The sequence below is a fragment of the Marmota monax genome, unplaced genomic scaffold, assembly GCF_021218885.2.
Source record: "Marmota monax isolate L192 unplaced genomic scaffold, Marmota_monax_Labrador192_F-V1.1 WCK01_AAM20220418_F8-fsc00178, whole genome shotgun sequence".
Classification (NCBI taxonomy): Eukaryota; Metazoa; Chordata; class Mammalia; order Rodentia; family Sciuridae; genus Marmota; species Marmota monax.
This window is the reverse complement of record NW_026694501.1, coordinates 2,027,644-2,051,753: the sequence shown is the minus strand read 5'-3', so window position 1 is coordinate 2,051,753 and position 24,110 is coordinate 2,027,644. Positions and strand designations below refer to the sequence as shown.

The following is a 24,110-nucleotide window of genomic DNA, read 5'->3' as shown; positions in this document are numbered from 1 at the left end:
AGAAGTTCAGCCTGTTCTGCGTAGGTTGGTCATCTGTAGAATAGCCCCCGTTCTAAGAGGGAAACCAGAGAGGAATTTTCCACCTTCTTCATTTTCCAAACACACACCCTGGATCAATCAACCAAACAAGCATGTGTTGAAAGAGAGTTTATAACAGGAGGCAGGATCAAGCTGAGGAAAGGTCAACTCTGACACAACAGGAAGCCGTCTGAGTCACTGCAGGGTCCCCACAGGAATAGAAAGCACTGAGGCCAAGCCCGCCCACCCCCGTTTCCCCATTCCCCAGATTAGTCCAACAGTCTATCAAGCACTCGCACATGCATATCGTCATCTCAGTTCAGCTTCTGAGGAAAGACCATACCTGCCCAGACACTTCACGGGATGTGACTCAGTCTCTCCTAAGCCTCACAGGCAGAAGGGGAAAGGCCAAAACAAAGTGGGCATTATTGACCACTCAGTTATTACAGGGAACCTAGGGACTCAGCACCTGTAGTCACCTTCTCTCTCACCTGATCACTTTTGGAAGCCCCATGCTCAGGTCAGCTCCTGCCCCTCAGGTTGTCCCATCAGTGCTAGGCTTCACTTCCAAGAAGGAGGGTAAGACCCTGTAGAACTGCATCTCTGCACCAGGCCCAGCTGGTTAAACAGGAGAAAAATTAATGGTGGTCTTCAGTTTTCAGATAACCTGTGTTTTTCTGCACTCATGGCTGACCACCTAACCCTTCCTACCTATGCAAATTTGGACACAAGACCATCAATTGGCTTTTGGGTATTTTGAGCCATTACCTACCAACCTACCGTTCAGTAATGAGGCCAGGCTAATTCAATTATTCTCCTTTTGGCTGTATTGGATCCCTTCTACAGTGTTAAAAGTTCACGGGAATTTAAAAAATACAAGTGCCCCAGCTGGTGATAATGAAATGGAAAACAGCAGAACTGTTGAGGATTCAAACTGGCAGATACCTGGTATAAGGTTTGCACTTCTTGATTGTTAGCAGCTTGATTACATGTTCAGTTGAGACAAAGGTTAAAGAACCCCTACAAAATAGTGGATAAAACTGACTGAGTTTAGTGGTTGGGTGAGAGGAATTCCAGCACCTCTCCCCCCAAATTTCCATTGAGATTTAGCCATCTTTGATATGGGTAACTAACTTCTCCCTCTTAAGTAGAAGGCTATAAAGATCCCCCACCCAAATCCCTTAACCACAGGAGATTTTTATTTCTCTCTCAAAGATCTTATTGTACTCTACTTACCCTTTTTGTGATGACATGAGAAGGTATTTAAAGGAAGGGCTTTACCACTTCTTGTCAGCATATCCAAATTGCTTAACAATATCACTTAGGGGTTATTATTAAGTAAAATAAAGATTGCTTGAACAGAAGCACTGATATAACAACAGATCTGCTAACTGAGATGGCTACTAACTGGTGGGTAGCATATACAGCACAGATACACTGCACAAAGGGATGGTTGGTGGATGGGGCCATGCAAGATTTCATTACACTACTCAGAATGGCATACAGTTTAAAAACTTATGCACGCTTTACTTCTGAGATTTTTCCATTTAATATTTCCAGATGGCAGTTGACCATGGGTAACTGAAACAGAAAAGTAAAACTGACAATTAGAGAAGATCACTACACAAATGCTACCCCAGGTTCTTCTCAACTACCACCACCCCAAACAAAGGGTGCCCCTGAACTGCTTCAGAAATTCTAGAGTGAAGCAGGGTCTTCAAGGAAAATTGGCAAGTTTCATTAAACTTGTGCTTGTGTCAAATGATGGTAAGAAGTGAACACCTCCAGGACCTTAACACCTGCAAATCTTGTTTGGAATCATGGCTGTTGAAGGACCAAGGAACAATTGGTGATGGTCTGAGATGGTGGGACTGACTTTAAGGCTGGGGCAGGGTTGACCCTGTACTGTCTACTCCAGCCTAGTCCTTGGGAGGCCCAAGCTAGGGATGGCACTGTCAAGAGCAGATGCCTTTTGAAGGTTCTTCCTCCAAATGCTCCTTGGCCTGGGTTACTACCTAGCTGAGTGGTCGCTACTGAAAATTAGTCCTGGCTTTCAGCATTATTTAGCATCTGCCTCCCAAGACTGGCCTTCAAAGCTCCTTAAGTCCCTCCAATCAAGACCAAGTAGTAAGGACAATAATCAGAGGTTCCATCAGGAAAGAAGTCTCGTGAATATCCAGGGCAATCAGGAAAGGCTGGGGTCCTTGTGTAAGCAGGACAGAACGCTACCAGCAGGAGAAGCTGGGGGGCCTGGACAGCTCCTCCAGCTGAGCCCTCACAGTACAGCACAGCTGCAGGTCCCATAGATCCAGATAGAGAGCACCCTGTCTTCACGGGCTTTTTCTGTCTGACTTTGAGTAGTAGATTAGGATTTCCCCCACACCATAAGCTGCCTTCTGCAAAACATTCAGTGTCTACTGATGTTTTCTCTGTAATGAAAGCTTTTCTCCAAATAGCATGGGCAGAGTTCTTTCAAGTGTGTCCAAGTTGCATATAAATGACCACTACATATAATGCCCATACCGAACTTGACTCGCGCCACCACAAAAATGAAGGAACTCGGAGAGGTTGATCAGCTTCTGAAGGGCTGCACAGGTGTAGTGTGGAGATGGTGAGTCCCCTTTCCTCTTAAAATCACCAAGCACACAACCTCCAGGTTCCAGATTCCTAGGAAGCTGTGGACTCTCTAGTCCAGGCTAGAGATGGACATTAGTTAAGGCCAATGCATCCTGCTAGGGGTGGGGCTCATATAAATCAAAGCACAACTTAGAAGACCAAGATTGCTGCAGTCTGGCTGGGCACAATTGATGAGCCATTTGTCAAGCAGAAACGAACTTTATTTTTAGAGCACACGCAGCACCACAGGAGCTCTGCAGGAATTCCCTCAGAGCCCAACTGCCACCACCGGCTTCCCACAAGCCTCTCAACCCCCACTCCTCCCGCTCTTGAGGCCGATTGGCTGGGTCGCATGGGCAGAGCCAAAAGAGTCCCCCAATGAGCAGCTCCGTGGTCTGAAAGGGCGGGGGAAACAGCCCAATGAGCATCACCACAGAGGAGCCAATCAGCTGGCAGCTGGAAGTTTGCTGGGGCCGCTGTGAGCCAATCAGCTGGAAGATTACTGGGGCCCCTTTGGCTGTGGCTCTCAACACAAGACACCTGTCCCTCTCCATCTCAGATTACTAGAGGCTTCCGTCAGTCACTTCAATTCTTCAGGGCCTTAGTCTCCCCCATGGTAACCTGTTCCCATCACAGCCCACACACAAGTGAATAAGGCACACTGGCTGACCAGGAAAGGCTTAAGACTCCAGACACACCAGGAAGAAATACAGTAGCCCCCTTATCTGGGGTCTCACTCCCCAGGGTTCCAGCTATTCCTGGTCCACCCAAGCTTGGTGCCATCTCACATCCACTCAGGAAGCAGAGTGCCCAGCATAGTGAGATGTTTCATGGGAGAAAGAGAAAGAGAGAGAGAGAGAGAGACCACATTTACTGCATGTTTATTGCAGTATATTGTTACAATTGCTCTATTGTATTAGTAGTTATCATTGTTAATCTCTTACTATGTCTAATCTACACATTCACCTTTATCTTGAGTAGGTATTATAGGAAAAAAAGATGGTGCTTACGGGGTTCAGTACCATCTGGAGCTTCAGGCATCCACTGGGATCTCACACTGTGTCCCCTGTAGATGACAGGATGCTGCAGCTCCGGAGACCTGTGATGCATTGTGTGCCTCTGGGCTAGATCAAGTACCACTGAAATTGTCAGGCTGAGTTTCTTCTCAAAGAATATTTAGATCTAACTCATTCACCCAAGTTGCTAATCACTGACCCTCTAGATAAAGTCCTCAAAAATTCTGAGATCAGGTCTTATAAATATAGAAACAAACACAAAACAAAAGGCTAACGCAAGCATCTTAACCCCACATCCACGTCTATTGACTCATTAGAAGTTTCCGCTGAAGAGCTTGAAAACACGTCAGCCAAACTTCTAAAAACATAGCGAAGATTGTTTGTTTTACAGAGAGATGTCCATGGCCTTTATCAAATTATCAAAGGTGGAGATCACTGCTATGGGGTAACCCTTACTGATCTTTAAAATATTTGTCCATATTTTTGCAAATCTCTGAGCACAGCAATGAAATCGTTCCACCTGGAGAACCCTGCACAGCGTTCAAACATGTGAGATGTCATCTTTTTGAGAAAGAGAGTTTTCACATAAGACACAAAATATATTTTAATAAAAGTAATATTAAAATATGCTAGTGTAATCCATTAAGATTATTACAGCTTGAATTAATAATACATCTTGAATACTTTTAAACAGAAAGAAACTTCAAACACATATGGGATGGGGGTAGCTTTTTGACCTAAAAGTAAAGTTCTGGAATTGAATTCTCCAACAGGCCCGGGTCTCCCATAAATCAGAGGTTTTTCCAAAAATACTTTTTCTTCTGATGAGTTCGCATTTCTTTTCTACAACCAGTCTCAACTGAGGTCCAGTGAATGCCATCAGAATAAATAAGTAGTCACTGGAGAATTCATTTCCTGAAATTCACAGGCATACTAGGAGCCCCTTAGAGAGGACACACCCCAATTTGTCCCCTACTTCCTGAAAAGGACACTGCATCTGCTTTCCTGCCTCTTTTGGAGGAAATGACTGGGAAGGACAGGGGAGTTCCAAATCAGAACAAGGGGGATTCCCCAGATTCTCTACAAAGCGTGAGCTGGTGATCACTCCCCGACTGGAGTCCAGATTTTTCTGCTCCCTGAGATGTGTGCCTCCTGCTCCAAGCTGGCTGCCTGGTGTGGCCAGGTTCCAAGCCAGGCACTGTAATGTGAGCTGCCCTCAGCCAGCCTGCAGTCCCCAGCTTCTCCAGCATTGCAGATAACCTCCCAGGACAGACCAAAACCTAGAGGGTGAGGGGATGGGATGGGGAACAGGTGAAAGAGAAAAGGTATTGTACTTCAAATCCTCCATGAGGAATTCCCATGTCAGAGTGGTAAACAAAGAAAGAAATGACAAGCAGCTGATGAGAAGGTCCCTTGATAAGCTTCTTGCTTTTGAGGACTTTCCAGAAGTAGAGTCTACGCTCTCCTCTCACTCTCCCCGCTAGGCAGAAAACATGTTAAAAGGAGGAAAGACGACAGGGGGCGCTGTGTAAGAACAGGATGAACCTGGAGGGCGCTGTGCTCTGCGAAATTAACCAGCCACAGGGAGATGCATACTGCTCCACTGCACCTCCGTGAGGTCAGACTCACAGACCAGAAGACTGGCGGTTGCCAGGGTCTGGGGGAGGAGGGGGAGGTGCTTATTTGTTGGGCACACCATTTCAGTCTGCAAAGATGGAAAGGCTCCGAGGTGAGTGGTGCTGACAATCTCACAGCCAGTGGGCATGTGCTTGATGTCACTGAAATATCCACTTAAAAAATAACTAGGATGGTAAATTTTTAGGTTCATCTATTTTTGCCACAATTAACTTTTTTAGAAGCAGGTGTTAACTAACAATACTGAATGAGGGCTTCCTGCTAAATCACCTTGAAATGTCAATTAAAAGAATGGAGAGGGCTCTGTAGCACCTGCACCAGACACTCCAGGGGCACAGGCCTGTGGGACCCTGCCCCCTCCTGGCCACCCTGTCCTCCTTCCACGTGGGACCACTGTGGCTGGGCCTGGCCTCCTGTCCCTGGGCTGACTCACTTCCAGCCCTGGATAGCTCTTCCTTAACACGGGCCACTGTTTAAATCTTGGGATCATCAAACATGGCTTGAGAGAGTTCAACTGTAACTAATGTCCTCAAGTTAGGTTTTGCAAAGTAGTGAAGAGGCCTGACAGCTAATTCTTAGTATTAAAAATCATTGGCAAATCGTTAAATCATAAACTAACCTTTGAGAAGGGCGTACTCACTAGGGGAAAACACATGTTGCTTTCCTCAGACCAGAATTACTCCACCTCCTGCGTCCAAAAGGAAAAATCAAAAAAAATTCTTACTCCTTGCCAGGCATGATGACACACATCTATAATCCCAGCAGCTCAGGAGGCTGAGGCAGAGGATCACAAGTTCAAAGACAGCCTCAGCAACTTAGTGAGACCATGTCTCAAAATAAAAAAAACAATAAAGGCTGGCTGGAGATGTGGCTCAGTGGTTAACTGCCCCCGGGGTTCATTCTCTGATTTAAAAAAAAAAAAAAAAATCTTACTTATTTTGGTTTAGCAGGTAAAGTCTTTCAAAGGACAGGATTCCCTGGGTGGGTGACCACAGGACACTCATAGTGGTACCCCAGGGGGGTCTCCCACTGTTCTAGCTGACGGCAAAGTAGCTTCCAGGGACACCAGGCCAAAGCTGTGGTTACAGCTGTCTGCCTGCCCTGGAGGAGCGAGTAAGGGGGATTCCAGCACCTCAAATACTGCTGGGGAGCAGAGCCCTGTGGACACTGGGTGGGGAGAAACAAAGTGTGGTTCTGGCCAGTCTTCCTCAAGTCACTGACTGCCCTCCCGCCATCCCTAGACTACCCAAGCTCCAACTTCAGAACTCACAGTCAAGCTTTCTGACTCTGTATATCCACTTCGACAGCCCTCTGTATCCCATTCCCATGGGGCCGCAATGCCACATCCATCCCTTGCTCAGTGAGAGCTCACCAGTCTCCAGGACCCATTAAGTTCACGGGCCCTCGGGAGAAGTGATGTCTTTCCCTAAAAAACTAAGTCTGATCAAAACAAACCAACCAAGCAGCACAAAACAGCAAGCTTTGGGGCAGAGAGCCCAAATGAAATGCGTCCTTGGCCAGCCACAAGATACCATGAGGGGACAATTCTCAGTCAGCGGCTGATGAGCCCCATTTTGGTCTCCATTTGCTGGCTGGGAAATTGCAGGGTACGAGCTTCAGTGAGTGGACCGGAGGAAGGCGGGAACCTTTTGGGCGGCATGTGGTATCTCACTCTTTTCCAGAACTTGGTCTTGGCACACTGAGATGCCTCTGTGAGGTCCCCCCTCCACTGGATGGCCCCGTGCTTCTGTCTCATGTACTGAATTGACTCTGGCATGGTGGTGTAGTCCTCAATCTTCTCCAGTTCAATCAGAATGACCTTCATCCCAAGCTGGATGAGGGCGTTGTAGACGGCGATTTGTTCTTCTGACATGTTCTTTAGCAGACCAAAGCTGGGCGACTCGGGGACTATAATGAGGATCAGCCTCCTGCACAGCTTAATGTTTTCATCAATGACATTGGCCACAGCTGGAAACAAAGAATGAAGACTCAGCCTGGGTGGTAATGCTACGGAGCACATTAGAAAGGGTCACTGAGGAGAGGAAATGGCCTTTAAAATCAACCCGATCTGGGCAGGAATGGATTAATAAAACTTGAAGCCTTCCTGGCTCTCTCATTACTTGTGTTTTGTTTTGTTTGGGGAAGTCTGTTGTTATGTCAGTTTCCCTAGCTAACAAGTATTTATCATGCCTAGCTTTGTATCCCCCCAATAGCTGAAGGTCTATTATATATTACAGAATGAACAGATTTATAAAATAAATTTTAGAAGGACAGGAAAAACGTAGTTAGTTCAAATGTTGTGTTAGTCTAACATTTGTATTTTCCTTTGGTTCTTTACAGCTATTTACATAACCAGAATTTATGTGACTGATTTAGAAACCAAATAACACCCACTGATGATGGCTTGCGGGGCGGGGGCCGGGGTGGGGAGGCGGGGAGCGTTCTCCAAACGCCTGGCTCTGCAGATATTTGGTGTGCAGTTGTCTCCAAGGGGATATAAGAGTAGACTGTCACCTCCTCAAGGACAGGTTCTTTGAGTGTTTGGCTTCCTTTGGGTTTCTAGTATCTGGACAAGTACACAGTGTATGGAAGAACTCAGTGATTAACTGCTCTATTAGTGAGCAAATGTATTTCCTAGTGAGTAAAAAACAGATAGCCAGGCGCAATGGCACACGCCTGTAATCCCAGCAGCTCGGGAGGTTGAGGCAGGAGGATCATGAGTTCAAAGCCAGCATCAGCAAAAGCAAGGCACTAAGCAACTCAGTGAGACCCTGTCTCTCAATTAAACACAAATATAGAGCAGGGGATGTGGCTCAGTATTTGAGTGCTGGGGAGTTCAATCCCTGGTACCAAAAAAAAAAAAAAAAAGGGATTTTAGATCATAGACATTTTGCTGCACAGTCCTGAAAGGAGAACAAAGGAGATGAGAGGAAACTTTCGTATCAAATGTTGACGCTGTCCTAAGCTCCCTACTGGAGCCCACTCAGGTTAGTTCTCGTAGTGGTGTTAAAGAAGCATCCCTATCCCCATTTTACAGATGAGACAAGCGAGGTTCAGATACTGAATGAATTGCCCCAAACCTCATGCCAAAATTAAATGGGAGAAGTATATTAAAAACTTCGACTTCTTTTGGATAGAGAAGGAGCCTGTGGAGTTGAGCTTCATAAATCAGCTTTAACATCACCTGACTTGTATATTTAAACCAATTGGGGAATTCAGTAGGTAGACTCAACTACAGGAGTTCAAATGATCATTTTCTTCTTTGAGTGTTTTAACCAAGACTCTGTTCCTGGCCACCTGTTGACATGAACAGGTAAGGTACATCCTCACTCCAAAGATGGGCTCGCAGTACTGCAACCAGAATCCCAGACAGGGGCATCTTGGTGAGCCTGATGAGAGAAGGCAGCTTGTTCCACCTGCCTGAGCTCCAGTCACGGCCTTCCCAGGACTCTCAGGGCAAGGTGAGCAGAGTGCGCCATTTGTATGTAACATGAAGGCAGACAGGGGTCTCCTTGCCTTTTTTCATTTACTATTTGGTACCGCACTTGAAACGCACCTTGTCCGGGGAATTCATCCCTGCCGAATATGAACAACTTGTATCTGCACTGTCTCTCCAGCACCTCGGGCAGGAGCTTCAACACCAGAGTATCCACATCGTGCCTCTGGCTTTCTTTTTGAGGCTTGGGGTACAAGACATATGCATCATACAGCTTCCCGTCTGAAAAGGAAATGGGAGAAACTCACACAGTGATTCCTACTGAATCCCCTTCTGTGGACAAGGCGAACACCTGAGCTGCTGCCATGAAGCCCTCTGTCCTTGGGTTCAATGACTTCTGTGTGTCCAGCCACCAAGTTGGCACTCACAGGCCACCGTAGCCCTACTAGGTGAGAATGGAACACCAACCCATCCCCACTACATAAGAATGAAGCTGAAGCAGGACAATGACTTCATTCTGCAGTTTCTCAATCCAGCCCAAGCCCTCTGATTTTATGGACACCGCTGCCTTTAAATGGGGCCCCAAAACAAGAGGAGACTGAGATTCTACCAACATCATCCTCAGTGCATGCTTCACCAGGGAAAGCGGGCCCAATCCCTCTTGATTTAGACCCACCAGTAAATTCTGTCAGTTCAGTTTTGCAGGCTGGCATTGCAGTCAGAGAATGAGCCCTTTGAGTGGACTGTGACTGTGCCTTGCAGGGCTGAGAAGTCCATGCAACAGCCACATCACCATCATGAGGATGAGCAAGAATTCACTGAGAGCAGAACAGTGTCTCCACTCAGTGCAAAGAGGAACTAGACACAGGACATAACTGGGCAGACCATTCACATACACAGAAGTAAAACAACACGAGGCACTACAAGATGACGACAGCTAAGTGAACAGAAGAAACAGAAAGAAAAGAAAGTCCCCATCCTTTGAAGCTCTTAATAAAAATTGCAAAGGACATGCAACCGAGAGGATTTTAAAGAAATGAGGGTCTGAGAGTGCAGGGTAAACAGGCAGAAAGGGGAGCAGCTTAAGACGAGTGTGGAAGGGGGAACATTGATGGCCTGTTCAGGAATCCTGGGAATGACACTGGGGTAGAGGGTGTGAGTGGAAGAAGAGCCGGTTACACCCAGCTGTGGGCATCTCATTGGAATATGTGATTTCAAGCTTCAGGTTTTGGAAATTCAAAGCCAACCTAATGGGTACCAGGAGGACATCCATTCTTCTCTTTTCTCTTTTTATGGGAGTTTGATGAACAGACTTGGAGAAAGGTGTGGTTCAGAAATTAACAAGTGGAATCAAAATCTCTAGTTTCTGTGTAACAGTAATTAAAATGTCTATTTTGACAGTAGTTAAAATGAATACTATTCTAGGTGACATGTTGCCTTCTCTTGTTCCATCAATTCCCACACCAACACTGCCGATCTCCAGGTCTCTGGTCACCATTCTTGGCCATCCTGTGGAGAATGACAAGGCATGTGTACACACACATCTGTGCATGCTCCTGCAAACACATGCTCAGGCACATGCCGTCATACACATACATGCACATGATGCAATTGTACCATGCTTGCATATGCATGCACTTCTCCCCACCCTCTGCCATGAAGGACACTGGGTGATATTGGGGACTCTGGATCCCTGCTCTATGTTCAGCACCAGGAGCAGGACCCTGCTCAGAAGAGTGCCCAATCAGTATCGATGAGAACGTCTGAATGGAGTTCCATTTTGCAAAGACTTAGACAGGTTACATCTATGTTGTTGGACAGGGAGGTTCTAGATCATGGGTGGATTCAGCCTTTTAATGGATAGTATCATGGGACATTCATTAAGGGAACAATTAATTTGTGTCTAGAGATGACCAAAATCCAACACAACTGAATTTTCTGTGAAATCTTAAAGGTCTCCAGACTAGACCAGCATTCCAAATAGCGGATATGTTTCTGTATAAACTTAAATGTTCCATTATCAACTTCCTGGAACTATAAATTTTTTATTAAGAGAGAAAAGATGAAGGAAAAAAAGATAAAGATTTTGTAAAATGTTCATGTTTTTCAAAATTTTAGGAAGGAATTAAATTTTCCCATTCGAAAATTTGGTAATATTGATCCTTTTGTCTCTGAAAGAGGGTTGTTTGTGTTGGTGGTCTGCTCAACCCAGAGAATAGCTCCCCTGGTGTCTTAGCTATAGCTAACCCTCAGCTTCGTCACCACTCTGTCCCAGGGCCTGCCACTGGATTCTCCCTCTTATCATTCTGCTTCTCCTCCCCGCCCCCACTGACTCTAATTTTAAAACAAACAAGCAAACAAAAAAATGAACCACTTTTGCTAAGTGTCCTCTCTTTGATATTCTGTATCTAAACAAGCCATCTGAGGATACACATTCACCTTGCTCTACAAACCCAGAAGATATTTGGGTGGTCAGAACTCACCTTTCAAAAAGTTTTTAAAATTCAAAATATAAAAATGTTCAACTTTTTTGTTCAATTTTTTCTTTCTAAGTTTTTTTTTTTTTCTTTTTGCAGTGCCAGGAAGTGAACCCAGCATTTCTCACCTGCTAGGCACATGATCGACCACAGAGCTTCATCCCTAGCCCTCTGACTAATGCTTTTGAATAAAAATCCTCTTTGCTGCCTTGTTTTAAAAAATGCAATGTGTTTTCATCACTTTCGATGGACCAATCCATAATTTACTGACCAGTATACTAAAAAATCATGCAGGGAACGGCATAAAGCTTATTCCCAATCAATCTTGTGCAACTGTGACTGATTTTATTCTCCAAAGGCAGCCCCAGCCACATTTCTGGTCCTACATGTTCTTTCAGAATGTTGCCACACCCCTACAAAGAGGGGAATCTATTTCCACTTCTTTGAAATTAGGGAGGCCTCCATGGCTGCCTCAAAAAGTAGGATGTAGTGGAATTGGCAGTAGAAATCCAGGAGGCCTAGATTATACCAGAAAAACACAACTTTTCCCGGGTTCTCTTGCTCCTGAAATGCTCACCCTGGGAAAACAGCCACCATTCCTTGAAGAAGCTCAAATGTGACACACAGAGAGAAGACTTGAAGAAACTCTTGCAAAGAGGGGCTGAAGCCATCAGCCAACAGCCAGAGTCAATTGCCAGTGGTCCAGCTGGAACTGAGCTGGGCTGTCCCCACTGTGTCTGTCCATGTCCCTGGTCCCCAGAACCCATAAGCAGAATGAAGGGCTGTTTTACACCATGACATTTTGAGGTAATTCATTTCCCAGCCAAAATAGTTACTGGAACAGCAAGTAACGAGGGGCTGACCGTACCCTATTTCATCAAGAACATTTCAGACACACAGACCTACTGGTGAGCATTCTGAGGACAATAAGCCCTGTGGACACTCACACGACCCATCTCTCTATACTGGGGAGGTGACAGTTTATCCACATCCTGGCCAAGCGCCTTTCATTTTCTGAGGAGATTCAACCTGATCTTCAATATTAAAGTATGTGCATGTGCTCTTATTGATTGTTTGCCAAACACACACAAAAAATCTGACTTTTATAAACTAGTATTTATGAAAGATTGCCTAAAAACTATTCAATTCTTGACTTTCTCTCAATTTGATATTGTTAAATTTTAGACGTGAGGGCTGGGGATGTGGCTCAAGCGGTAGCGCGCTCGCCTGGCATGCGTGCGGCCCGGGTTCGATCCTCAGCACCACATACAAACAAAGATGTTGTGTCTGCCGAGAACTAAAATAAATAAATATTAAAATTCTCTCTCTCTCCCTCTCTCACTCTCTCTTTTTAAAAAAAAAAAAAAAAAAAAAAATTTAGACGTGATTAACCCAGAGCAGAAGAAAAAAAAAAAAATCGGACAGGTTCAATGTACCTTCGTCTAAATGCCTTTAGTGGTTTGGGGTATTCAGCTCCAGCATGCATAGAAGTCAGTAAAAGGAAAGATACCTAAAATATGGTCATACATTTACCACAGAAATGTCACAGACAGGGTTTTTTATATCACACCCTTTAAACAGAGGACATTCCCCCCCAAAAAAATCTCCCTTGGGAATGAGTCCCAGAAAACACCATGTTCTCTCATGAGCAATTGAAAGGTTTTTGTGAACAGTAATATTAATAAATCTTGTAATTGCCTTTGCTTTAGCTTTGAAAACAAATTCAGCTTTAACTACCAAGACTTGTCATTAGCTCTACCTCCAGCTTATTTAACCTTTCTACCCTTTGTTCACTGTATCTGTTTTGGTTTTTTTCTAGTTCCTCTGCTCTCCATGCACATTCTCCACACTCCTACCTGGAGTATGAGGAGGCATGTGCGATCCCTCCAGGAGCCTAGTAAACTAATCCCTCCATTCCTGTGCACACACGCCCACCTGCCAGAAGAGCTCGACAGAGGATATACAGAATTCTCTGACTTCAGCCGGGCCTGAGAATGACTCATACGAAAACCAAGAGTTAGACTCACCTAACTATTCACCATGTCACACAGCTTGATGAACCTAGTTGGGGTAGATGACTTATCTTACTTATCGGGCATGTAAGAGGACATCATTTCTCTCTCCTCCCTTGTCTCTGCCATCCATTACTCTGTTTGTTCCCAGATCACTTAGAAAATATCCTCAAGGGAAACAAAGCCACAAACGAGATCGGGGTGAATGTCAGAGTCTATCACCAGCGCATTGTGAAAGCCAACACTTGTATTACAAGGGAGTGAGGTGTAGACAATTTAATCACAAAGCACACACATTCTTTCCGGAATTAAAAATTAAAAATAAAAGGGACCATTGGCTGCCTGTCAGCCCACTCACTGGTTGTGGGGAAACTGGGCGACAGCCAGGTTTGGCAGTGGGTGGGGCTCTCTGAGTCTCCTCTGCTCTGCGTGTCTGCTTGGCATGAGTCACTTTTCCTTTTTTTTTTCTTTTCCTGTTAACCTCAACTCACTGACAGTCAGCTTCACCAGGCACTCTGCTCGATACCAATAATTCACAGCCAATCGTGCTCCTGCGAGTTCCAGTGAGTCAGAGAGGGACAAATGCCAAGGAGTCGGAAAAGCTAGACCTTCCAGAAAGACCACGTCAGTGAGGTGATCCTGTTAGTCAAGACAGAAAGCAGCCGAACCACTCATATCTGCGTCAGAAGAAATAAATGGTGGTGGACCCGATCCTCTTCTCAAAAAGGACGACAGTCACAAGCGCTTAGAGCAAACTCTGTGCTGACCCTAGCCAAAGCCAGATATACACACTCCCAATCCATCTGCAGCCCTAGGAGCGCTGCATGCTGCGCTTGGCACACAAGGCCAGAGTTGGACATGGCACTTCATCACCCACCAGGCACCTGCTGCTCTCTTCGTTGCTTGGGGTCTGCCGATGCTTCTCGTTGTTCTATTTTCTTTTCTTTTTTTGGTACTTGGAACGGAACCCAGGGTCTCATACATATTAAGTACGTGCTCTATCACTGAACTGCACACCCAGCCCCTGTGGTGCCAATCTTTAATCCTGACTTTTAACTTAGAAGTAGTCCAGGTTAGGACACCTATATTTTATCCAGTATTACAATAACTTGTGCCATAATTTTCATATGCAAAGCAGGCACTTAGAGTAACCGTGCTCTTCTATACATAAGCTACTTATAAAAACATGCTCTGATCAGCACTACAAGTCTCTGGACTGGAAAAGTTTAAATATGTACATCCCTCATCCTGTGTGGACTTCTCTTGGCTTTGTACCAATTTTTCCAAGCAATGAAAGAACATTAGAGCAGATTTATTACCTTTTTAAAGGTCACGTCCATTCTGAGACCAGAGAGAGAGAGAGAGAGAGAGTGTGCAGAGTCACAACCACACCACCCCTTGAGGATCACACTGGGGAATCTTCTTGTCAAATAGCTCTGGCAGGAGAGTAAACGGGGAACTCAAATTCACACTCAGGTCCATCTCTCTTCAACATTGAGAGTTGGAGACTGAAACCCCTTTGGGTAACACATCCTGGACCTAAGGGAGGACAGCTCCTACTCCCCATAATATAAACAGTACTCGAGTTGCCATGGTGCTGAGGACACATCACAGAAGGACAGCACTTTGCTCTTGGAGACAAAAAATACTGGTGATCGTGGACAAATCTCTCTGAAGCACTGTAAGTTCCAGGGAGTTCTAAATTTGCCAATAGCATGAAAGTCAAGTTTGTGAAATACGACAAAGTCTATTTGAAATGGTTATGCTGACGACAAGATACCAATTTTAAGGCATTTCTCAGAGAATATGCACACACTTACCTTCTATGGCCTTGGTAGAACTGAAGGCACTCCGATACCAAAGTACAATGTCGATCTTAAAATAATTGTAGATGCATAGAACAGATGTGACCACAATGGCCAAAGCAATCAGCCCTCCTACCAAGTAAGCGCGGAAATCTGGAGCTGCAAATGACAGCAAAATAACATCATCATAATCCAGAGAGTTGATTAAACCCTTTATTCAGAGACATTACAGTATAAATTCCAAAGGTAAGTGTATTCGATATCAATGAGGACACTACTTAAATATTTCTTTAAAGTTAAATAACAGGTATGGGGGTAGAATAATCTGATCTGGGCCATGGATTTTAGGAAGCAAATGGGCTTTTGGGCACTAGGAAGAGAAAAACTGCAGAAGTCTTCCTTCTCATTCCCACTGCAGGACAACTGCTTTCCAACTCTGCGTGTCCTGGTTCTACGCGGTCAACACCAGACGCTCCAGCGGTTTGTTTGAAACATTCCCCAGTTTTTACTGCACAATCTTGATCCACGGCACGTCCTGATTACAATCCTATATCACATTGCTCCCCCGTCACTACACACTGAGGAGCATGACTCCCGGGTCTCCCCGGAAGCCATCTTTGCTGACTTCACATGGCTGCCTGAGAGTGCCTCTGGGTGCCATGAGTCCAGGCTGGGGCCCTGGGTGAGAGACAGTTTCTGAGAGGCTGTTCCAGTTCTGCTCGGCTTCCTGTGCAAGGATGGGGATGGACAAGCACTGGGCAGAGCTGACCAAGGAAAGGAGCAGTTCCTCTGGGGCCCACGTCCAGGGAGCAAGGCCCCCCGCCACACACACACACAAAGAGGAAGAGCAGCGTCCCACCTCACTACAGCCAAACCTAGGCCCCCAAAGAAGGAGCCTCAGGAAAGAGGGAATTTGGAAAGAGGAAGTGGGAGAGAGGAAGAGAAATCCTCCCATTCCTACAACCGACCCCATAAACCACTTCCTCAAGCCCCTTCCTGATCCTCCAGAAGATGAAGGATCCCTCCCAGAGGGATTTCATTTAAAAAACAAAAAATATTTATTAAAGAGCTTATCACAATCTTCCCTAGGCCACACCATGTTGTAAACATCATGAGGCCCCAGACTTTCTGCTTCCTGTTGCAGATCTTGAAATACGTGGCACCATAAAGCATAGTAACAAAAAGCACATTTGGGGGCTGGGGTCATGGCTCCCTGGTAGAGCGCTCTCCTGGTGTGTATGAGGCACTGAGTTCGATTCTCAGCACCACATATAAATAAATTAAATAAAGTCCTTTGACAAGTAAAAAAAAAAAAAAAAAAATATATATATATATATATATATATATATATATATATAGAAAAATAATTTAGTTTAAAATAAAAAAGCACATTTGGTGCTCCTGCCCCCCCAAAAAATATATATTGATTAAGTCCCAATGCAGCCAGGTAGAAATGCTCCACACACAGGGGCCAAATCCCATCCTGACCCCATGTTATAACCTTTGACTTGTAAGCAGGAGATGGGTCCTCCCATTCCCCCCTCTCTTGCTCTTTGTCAGCCCTTCTTTCTCCTTCTTGAATCAACACCACCCTTCTTCCTTTGGGAGAATTCGTGTGTAGGGAGACCTAATGTACAACTCAGGGGTCTTGGTGTGGTAAGCAGCCATTGATAGGGTGACGATGCCCCCAATATTTATCAGATTCAAAGAGCCCCTGTGGCAGGTAGCAGGAGTGATACCCCGGGATTCTTGAGTCGGTCATTCATTGCATTCAGGTGTGTTGATGCTCTATGCTCTGCAAGTGTGCTGACAGATGACACTGGAATGACTAAGTTCAAAGGGAGTATGGAGTTTGAAATAGGAGCAAATGGAAAACTCACTGCTGGTATGTCCGAAACCCTGTTAAAAATGGTATTTGTCACTTGAGTCCATGTGGCCACCATCAGCCTTTAAATTTGCCAATAGCATGAACGTCAAGTTTGTGAAAAATGACAAAGTCTGTATGGTCGGTGAGGACAAGTGATCAAAAAATTTATGGAAGGGACACATCATCTAAACAACTTTTTAGTGACTCTGTTTCACACAAACTGGTAGGATTCAAATTTGGAGGTGTTCTCAGCAAAAAGAAGGAAGTCCAATGGAGAAGTTATAACCTTGACTTTGCCCCCAAGAAAACCAAGAAGCCTGGATTTAAGAGGGTGAGGTTCCTAAGAACTCAGGACAAACAAAACAATATGCAGCTGAATGAAGTGGTGCACGCCTATAATCCCAGCATCTCAGGAGACGGAGGCAGGAGGATTATGAGTTGAAAGCCCAGTCTCAGCAAAAGCAAGGCACTAAGCAACTCAGTGAGACCCTGTCTCTAAAGAAAATACAAAATAGTGCTGGGGATGTGGCTCAGTGGTCAAGTGCCCCTGAGTTCAATTCTTGGTGCCCCCACCAAAAAAAAAAAAAAAAAAATGCAAGCACATGACCAAAATTGCATTGCATATGAGATGTGAAATGAGTGTCAGGAGGAAGGAAGATGAATGCAGTAAACAAGAACTTCTCAACCTGCCTAAAAGGAAGAGACAAAATGTTAGATATGGAAATGAAAAACCCCAAGATAGTGCAGCCTGGGAAAAGGGAGTGAAAAAGAAAGCCATACACTGATAGCTTTCATCTCTTTCAAGATAAATCCTTTTCAGAAGCTGGCCACAGGTGGGCCATTCAAACTTAGAATGATTCATAGAGACTTGCAAGATAATCCTCTCCAGGTGCTGACCACCAACCCCCAACCCCAAATCCCAAATTCCTGAGTACCCAAGCTGTCATGCTCACTAAATCACCTCTCAGTGTAACCTACATAACCCCAAAATTCTCCTTTGGCCAGTGGCTCATTTTCCACCAGGAAAGTAGGTCCCCTGAAAGTGTAATCCCATTCCTGAATAAAAGGCTGAAATGATCCATGAAGTTCACCTCTGGGCCCGGCTAAAACAAAGGATCCTACCCGCTGCCCCATGATTGACAGATGTTAACTGGGGAAAAATATAGCACTATTTCTTTTAATCCTGGATTTGGCCTCAGAAGCCTCCTGAGTAGTGCTTCTGGGTAGTCCATATTGACAGGTTAGGATTGTCATGGAAATCTGTTTTTGGCCAGATTCAGGTGAGGTTACTAAACAAGGAAGTCAAACTTCTAGGTTGAAGCAGATTTAAGTGGTAACTTCAGGTCTCATGGTATCTCCAAGGCTTCTCTTCTTCCCCTCTTTTCTCTGGGGTTGACCATGAGTTCCTGTCTCTGGCCTAAGCCAGTCTGCAGGTTCTGCCCTGATCACCGCTTGAAAAGCAATTCCGCCCTCACTGGCTTCAAAGTCATCTTCTTTCTCAAAATATGAGGCCCAGAGAGGACCTGCTTTTGTCTCTGATCTATTTCATAGGGCAGACAAAGGAGACAACCAATAAGTTAGTGGGAAGAGGTAGATGGGGGGGATGAGAATGCCAAGCCATGGAGGGTCATTTTTATCCCATAGGGAAGGAGGTGGGACTAATGTCCTGGCAGGGGAGTGGCAGAGTTCCAATCATCCTTGGAGAAGGTAATTCTACAACAGTCACCAGGAGATAAGTAGACCAGAAAAAGTTCTCAAAGCAAGGAAGTCATTAATAAAATTAATATGATCATCCAAACCCATAATAGTCAACCGGAACCAGGATAGTAGTAATGCAAACAAACATATTTTTTTTAAGAATTCACTAAAATTTCCTGGCTCTGTGGTCACTCTGCAAAATTATCTCTTGATTCTCTCCTACACTGTGATAGGCAACAGGAATATGAATTGGTCCAATCGTATGGGAAAACAGTGTGACATTATATAGAAAGGCCAATAACACACTCTCATTAGGCAACTCTACTCCTAGAACTGTAGCAGAGAGGACTATTCTGCATCCATACCAGGACACACATCCAGGAAGCTTCACAGTGGAATTATTGGCTAATAGTCCAAACTGGAAACAACTCAAATGTCCATGTGCATATATAGTAAAGTGCATGCATGATGATCTAGCTGTTCAAAGGAACAGGACGCAGCAAAAAAAAAAAAAAAAATGAATGAACTACAGCCACATAGATCACTGAGGTACCAACACAACCCAGACACCTACGAGGAAATGAAAGTCATAGGAAGAATTCATACTATAGAATCCTTTTCCTATAAAGCTCAAAAAACAGGCAAAACTAAACTGTACTTTTTAGGGCTAGCAACACAGATGGGAAAGAAGAGCAATGACTTTCCTAAAAGTTGAAGAAGTGATCATCTACGCAGGAAATGGATGATTTGATCAGGAAGGAAATGCGGAGACTCTTTGGGTCTGGTAACGTGTATTCGGTTGTCTTTCTTAATCTAGATGGCAGCTTGGCATGAATTTGCTATGTGATTATTTGCTATGTAATATGTAAATTATATATGTCCTTTCTCATATGTATGTTATGTATCATGATTAAAAAACTAAAAACCGAAATTCCAAATCAGTCTCAACAACAACCCTCCGTGGAAGGTACCGTTATGATCAATGACAACACTGTGGTCACACGACTCATAAATGGTAAAGCCATGACCTGTGACCCTGGAAACCTGGACCTTGCTGTCCTGGGTTGGAAACACTCCCCATCTAGGTTAGCAGTGGAAGTGGACAGGAAGTCTCCATAGAACTCGGCAACTAACTGGGCATTGGCATGAGGGAAGAAGAGGAAAGGAATGAGATGAAGCTGAATTACCTGGATGATACGGGGGACACCATTAGCAAAGGTAATAAACACAGGAACCAGGAGGTTTGAGAGGGTAGGTGTGTTTTCACACTTTAGCCAATGTATCTGTGGTCTAGCACACGGGTGGAAAGGCAGGCTGCCGCGTGGGAAGAGAGGACACAGGGGAAGACATTGGTTCCTGCACAGGGCTGACACCGAAGCCGTAGAGAAAGTGAGATGGTCAGGGGTGAGGGTGCAGAGAGAAAGTCAGCACTTAGGACAGGACCTCAGGAAGGACACCACAGAGAGAGATGGGTGCACAAGACTCACCCAAGGAAAGTAGTTGAAACTGGCTCCTTATGAAAGGCACAGGAGAAGAAGAAGAGAAGGCAGTGGAGACAGATAAGCTCAAGGATCCTCCCTCCTGGTGTAACCACAGCGGTTCCTCACAGATCCAGGGAGAGATGTGCAGCTGCTGTGTGCCCACGCAGAGCAGACACTGCTGGGGACAGAGGGATTCTGGCCTCCTGGTCACAGCACAAGGAGAGAATGCACACCCAGAGCTGCAGGACGCTGGGCACACACCCCTATTTCCCCACTATTCTAAGGAAGGCTGTGGACACACAAAACGTCAGGAGCTTGGCAGAAGCAGATGCACATCTGCTAGCTTCATACAGCAACCCGTGTTTTCTGTTAACTTCTAGAAAAACACTTCTGGCGGGGTTTTAGCTAGATGCATAAGTATGTAGGTTTAACTGATTACTAAGGAACACTGGCCATTCAAGCTCTCTGTTGTATATGAGTTAGCCACACACACACACACACAGAGAGAGAGAGAGAGAGAGATTATACTAAAAGAATCAAGAAAATAATGCCTTGGTAAACTACCCAGCATTTCACAAGGTATCTCATACACTTCTCTTGTAGGTTATCAACTTAGTTGATCTCAAGGCTCTGATATCACCCTCTATTATTACTCTCTATTCTCTGGCTTTAAGACCTCCAATGCATCCTTTAAAAGCTCTATACAGTTGTTGAGTGAAATTTTTGTACGCCCTTGGAGTGGGGAGCTCGCCTGCTCAAATATCAGAATCATACATAAGTTTACAAAGTTATGTGGTGAAAATATGCATAAGCATTTTATTTGCATATGAAATTATTTGTAACAATCTAAAAGCTGAAAATCACAACTAAATGGTCATACAAGTTGAACAATTAGGTTTTGTAAAGGAAAACTCAGTTTCCTGGAATTTTAATGCATACATTATCAATATATATGAATGTGGCATTTTCAAAGATGCTACTTTATCACAGCCTTACTCCATGCAGAGTAGGAGACGATATCAACTCTTCCCCAGGTGACACACCTGGGTTTTCTACCCAATTCCACCGTCCTGGGTCACCATTGCACACGTGACTTCCCCTTCTCTTTCAGATGCATTTGCTGCCCAGCACTTTGAACCTGTTGAGCAGTGGGTGACACACTGGACCTTACCTGGGAGCGTTAGCATAAAGTAGGCTGTGGACACTCCAGCATGACACATGAATGGAAGTCCGTAATCTTCCATTTTCACTTCTAAGAAGGTTATGTTTACCGTGTAGAAAATGTGTTCCAGAAAAGAAACATTGGTTCTATATTAAAAAAAAAAAAAAACAGTTGAGCATAACGCTTGGGTCAAATTAACCCAACATAATTCATAATGTTTTTTTTTTTTCTGGAGACAAAATTATGTATTTTCTCCCCTCCCCTGGAGAACACTTTCACCCTAAGAATTTTTTTTTTACCCTAAGAATACTTCACTGAGTGACTCCATGAGGTGTATAGATTATGTAGTTCCAAATTTGCATTTTCTTCTGGATAGTGGCAAGGAAGTATGGTTCTGCCAGCGAGAGCCTAAAAGCCTTGCTTCTCTAACTCAGCTCCACCTAAAGGCCCTGCACAAGTTCTATTGCCCTGAGGTCACGGGGCCCATTTTACACCACTCCAATCAGACTTCCATACATTGAGTTTATACTCAATTCACTGGGAACTAACTATGTCCTCTCTCCCCAAGACCCCCTGCCTTGGCTCTTGTTTTACTATTTAATCCTCAAAGGCCAGTGGTTCAGGATGTAACTGAATAGGAGTAGGCTGGTTTCAAGCAGCAGTTGAGAGAAATGGACATTCTTTTACTGAGGCATGCTTCAGGTTTCGCCACATGCCCCCCATTAGGCCGGGCTCACCTCTCTGAGCCAGCTGCTGGGCCACACAGCACACTGCAATCTTCAAAACACAAAGCCAAGAGGAGCGGTGGCTGAGCAGGTGGCGGGAGTGTCTATAAGCAGCAGCAGTGGCAGCAGATAGTAGGTGGAGACAGTCTTGCCAGGTTTTAGAGAAGCCAGAGGAACAAAACACCTACTCGATTCCCTCTCTGATGCGTTTGGATTCATTGTAGTAGGTGTCCACCAAAGTACTGTTGACCCTCCAGCATCGCAGGTTGGTGTTCTCCTTTGAGTCTGTTATGTTGCAGTCCACAATGAGAGTGGAGCCTAGAGCAACCAAATTCACAAATATTCAGTGAAAAGTTTACCAAGTTTCAGTGACTCAAATTGGTTAATTCCCAAATGCATCTTCTTTTGAGATCTGAGTATCTTGAGTGCCAGAATTTCCCCAGCCCCGGTCAGTCGGCTCTCTCTCCCGGACAGAGATCGGGAGGGATGAGCCGGCTTCTAGGGTGTCTGTTGTAAAGAGAGTTGCACATGCTGCCGAATGCCAACACTTCAGATGATGTCCTCTACAATATCAGAGACACAAATACCACTTGTACTCGAGCTGCAGCCGAGACCTCTACAGCTTACAAAGTATTGTATACGGATTTTCTCCCTCAGTCTTCATATCTTGTAAACAATCCAACAAGGCAGAAGAAAGGGGAAGAGTTATCCCCATGTTAGAGATGAGAAAATTGAAGTTTCAGACAGATTGACTGACTTGCCCAAGGTCATATGTGAAGTACAGGGAGAGATGAGACAAACACAGTTTTCTAGTTCCAAATCCAGTCATATTCCTACATCAACAAATGTGGCCCCACACCCATTGTCATCTCTCCCTTACCTGCTTCCACATACACACACACACCTTGTTTAATAAATCCATGTTTTCATTTTACTTTGTCCAGAAGTCTCATAAATCGTACATGGAGTTTGAAGGATAGTTCTTTATTCTAGGTGGCACTTTAAAAACGTCATGGATGGAGCTGGCAAATATCATGCTAAGCGAAAGAAGCCAATCCCCCAAACCAAAGGCCAAATGTTTTCTCTGATATGCAGATGCTAAGTCACCGTAAGGAGGGGGGACCAGTAGGGAAGAATAGAGGTACTTTGGATTAGGCAGAGGAGAGTGAAGGGAAGGGAGGAGGCAGGCTGGTAGGAAGGATCATAGAATGAATCAAACATTATTACCTTATGTGCATATATGACTATGTGGTGTGATTCACGTATAACCATAAGAATAAGAAGTTATACTCCATTTATGTATGATGTGTCAAAGTGCATTCTAATGTCATGTATAACTAATTAGAACAAATTGTTTAAAAAGTAAAAAAAAAAGAAAAGAAAACACAAGATAAGGCTGGAGTTATTTTCGGCTTTCAGAAATAGGACACATGGACGTCCTAGGAACAGGACATTCAATCCGGGAGAAGATACATTAAAAAGACTAAAACATTAAAAAATGTATTGTGTACTATATATAACACACAGTTAAAACCATGGAATCCAGTTAATGAATTATGACAAAGCAAATATCCACCCCACCCTCACTCCATCAGGAAGGTAGTATACTCCCAGAAGTCTCCCAGGCCCCTTCCCTACTTCATATTTCATCATTTGCATGTTCATCCCTGAGCACCAGTTTCTACTGCTCAGCATTTTGCTGGTGAGACTCATCCATGCTGCTGGAGAGGATGGAATACACTAATCCTCATTTATTCCTTCTACCACGGCTGCATACCGTTCATATTATTTCTGGTGTTTGTCTAGTATGCCTAGGGCTCCTAGGAACTCTTTCCTTTTCCCCAGTATTGGGAACTGAAACCAGGGGTGATCAAGCCCTGAGTACTTTATATTTTTATCCCCAGTACTTTATATTTTTATTTTGAGACAGTTTCCTAAGAACTTGCAATTCTCCCTCCTCCACCTAGTGAGTTGTTGGGATTATAGGCACGTCCCACGGTGCCCACCTAGGAACTCCCTTCTGCATGTCCCCTGGATATTCCACATACAATACTGGTAGATCATAGATCATACATCTCTTCAACTTCATACAATGGTACAGCTTAGCTTTCCACAGCAGGGCAGGGGCCTTCTTATACTTCACACGCTCAACAGTAGCTAGG

The 24,110-nt window shown here is 44.6% G+C and overlaps 1 protein-coding gene across 1 annotated transcript in view; it reads right to left on the bottom strand.

Moving 5' to 3' along the window:
* Positions 1 to 4,236: 4,236 nt before the first annotated feature.
* The window catches only part of Il1rl2 (interleukin 1 receptor like 2), a 40,505-nt gene continuing 20,631 nt past the window's right edge, over positions 4,237 to 24,110 (bottom strand). The window contains exons 7-11 of the mRNA XM_058571436.1: positions 22,137 to 22,266; positions 21,233 to 21,369; positions 15,031 to 15,174; positions 8,842 to 9,003; positions 4,237 to 7,253 (exon numbers count right to left, since the gene is read on the bottom strand). Coding sequence (XP_058427419.1) covers positions 6,838 to 7,253; positions 8,842 to 9,003; positions 15,031 to 15,174; positions 21,233 to 21,369; positions 22,137 to 22,266 — 989 coding nt within the window. The 3' untranslated portion in view covers positions 4,237 to 6,837. The remainder of the gene's footprint in view (positions 7,254 to 8,841; positions 9,004 to 15,030; positions 15,175 to 21,232; positions 21,370 to 22,136; positions 22,267 to 24,110) is intronic.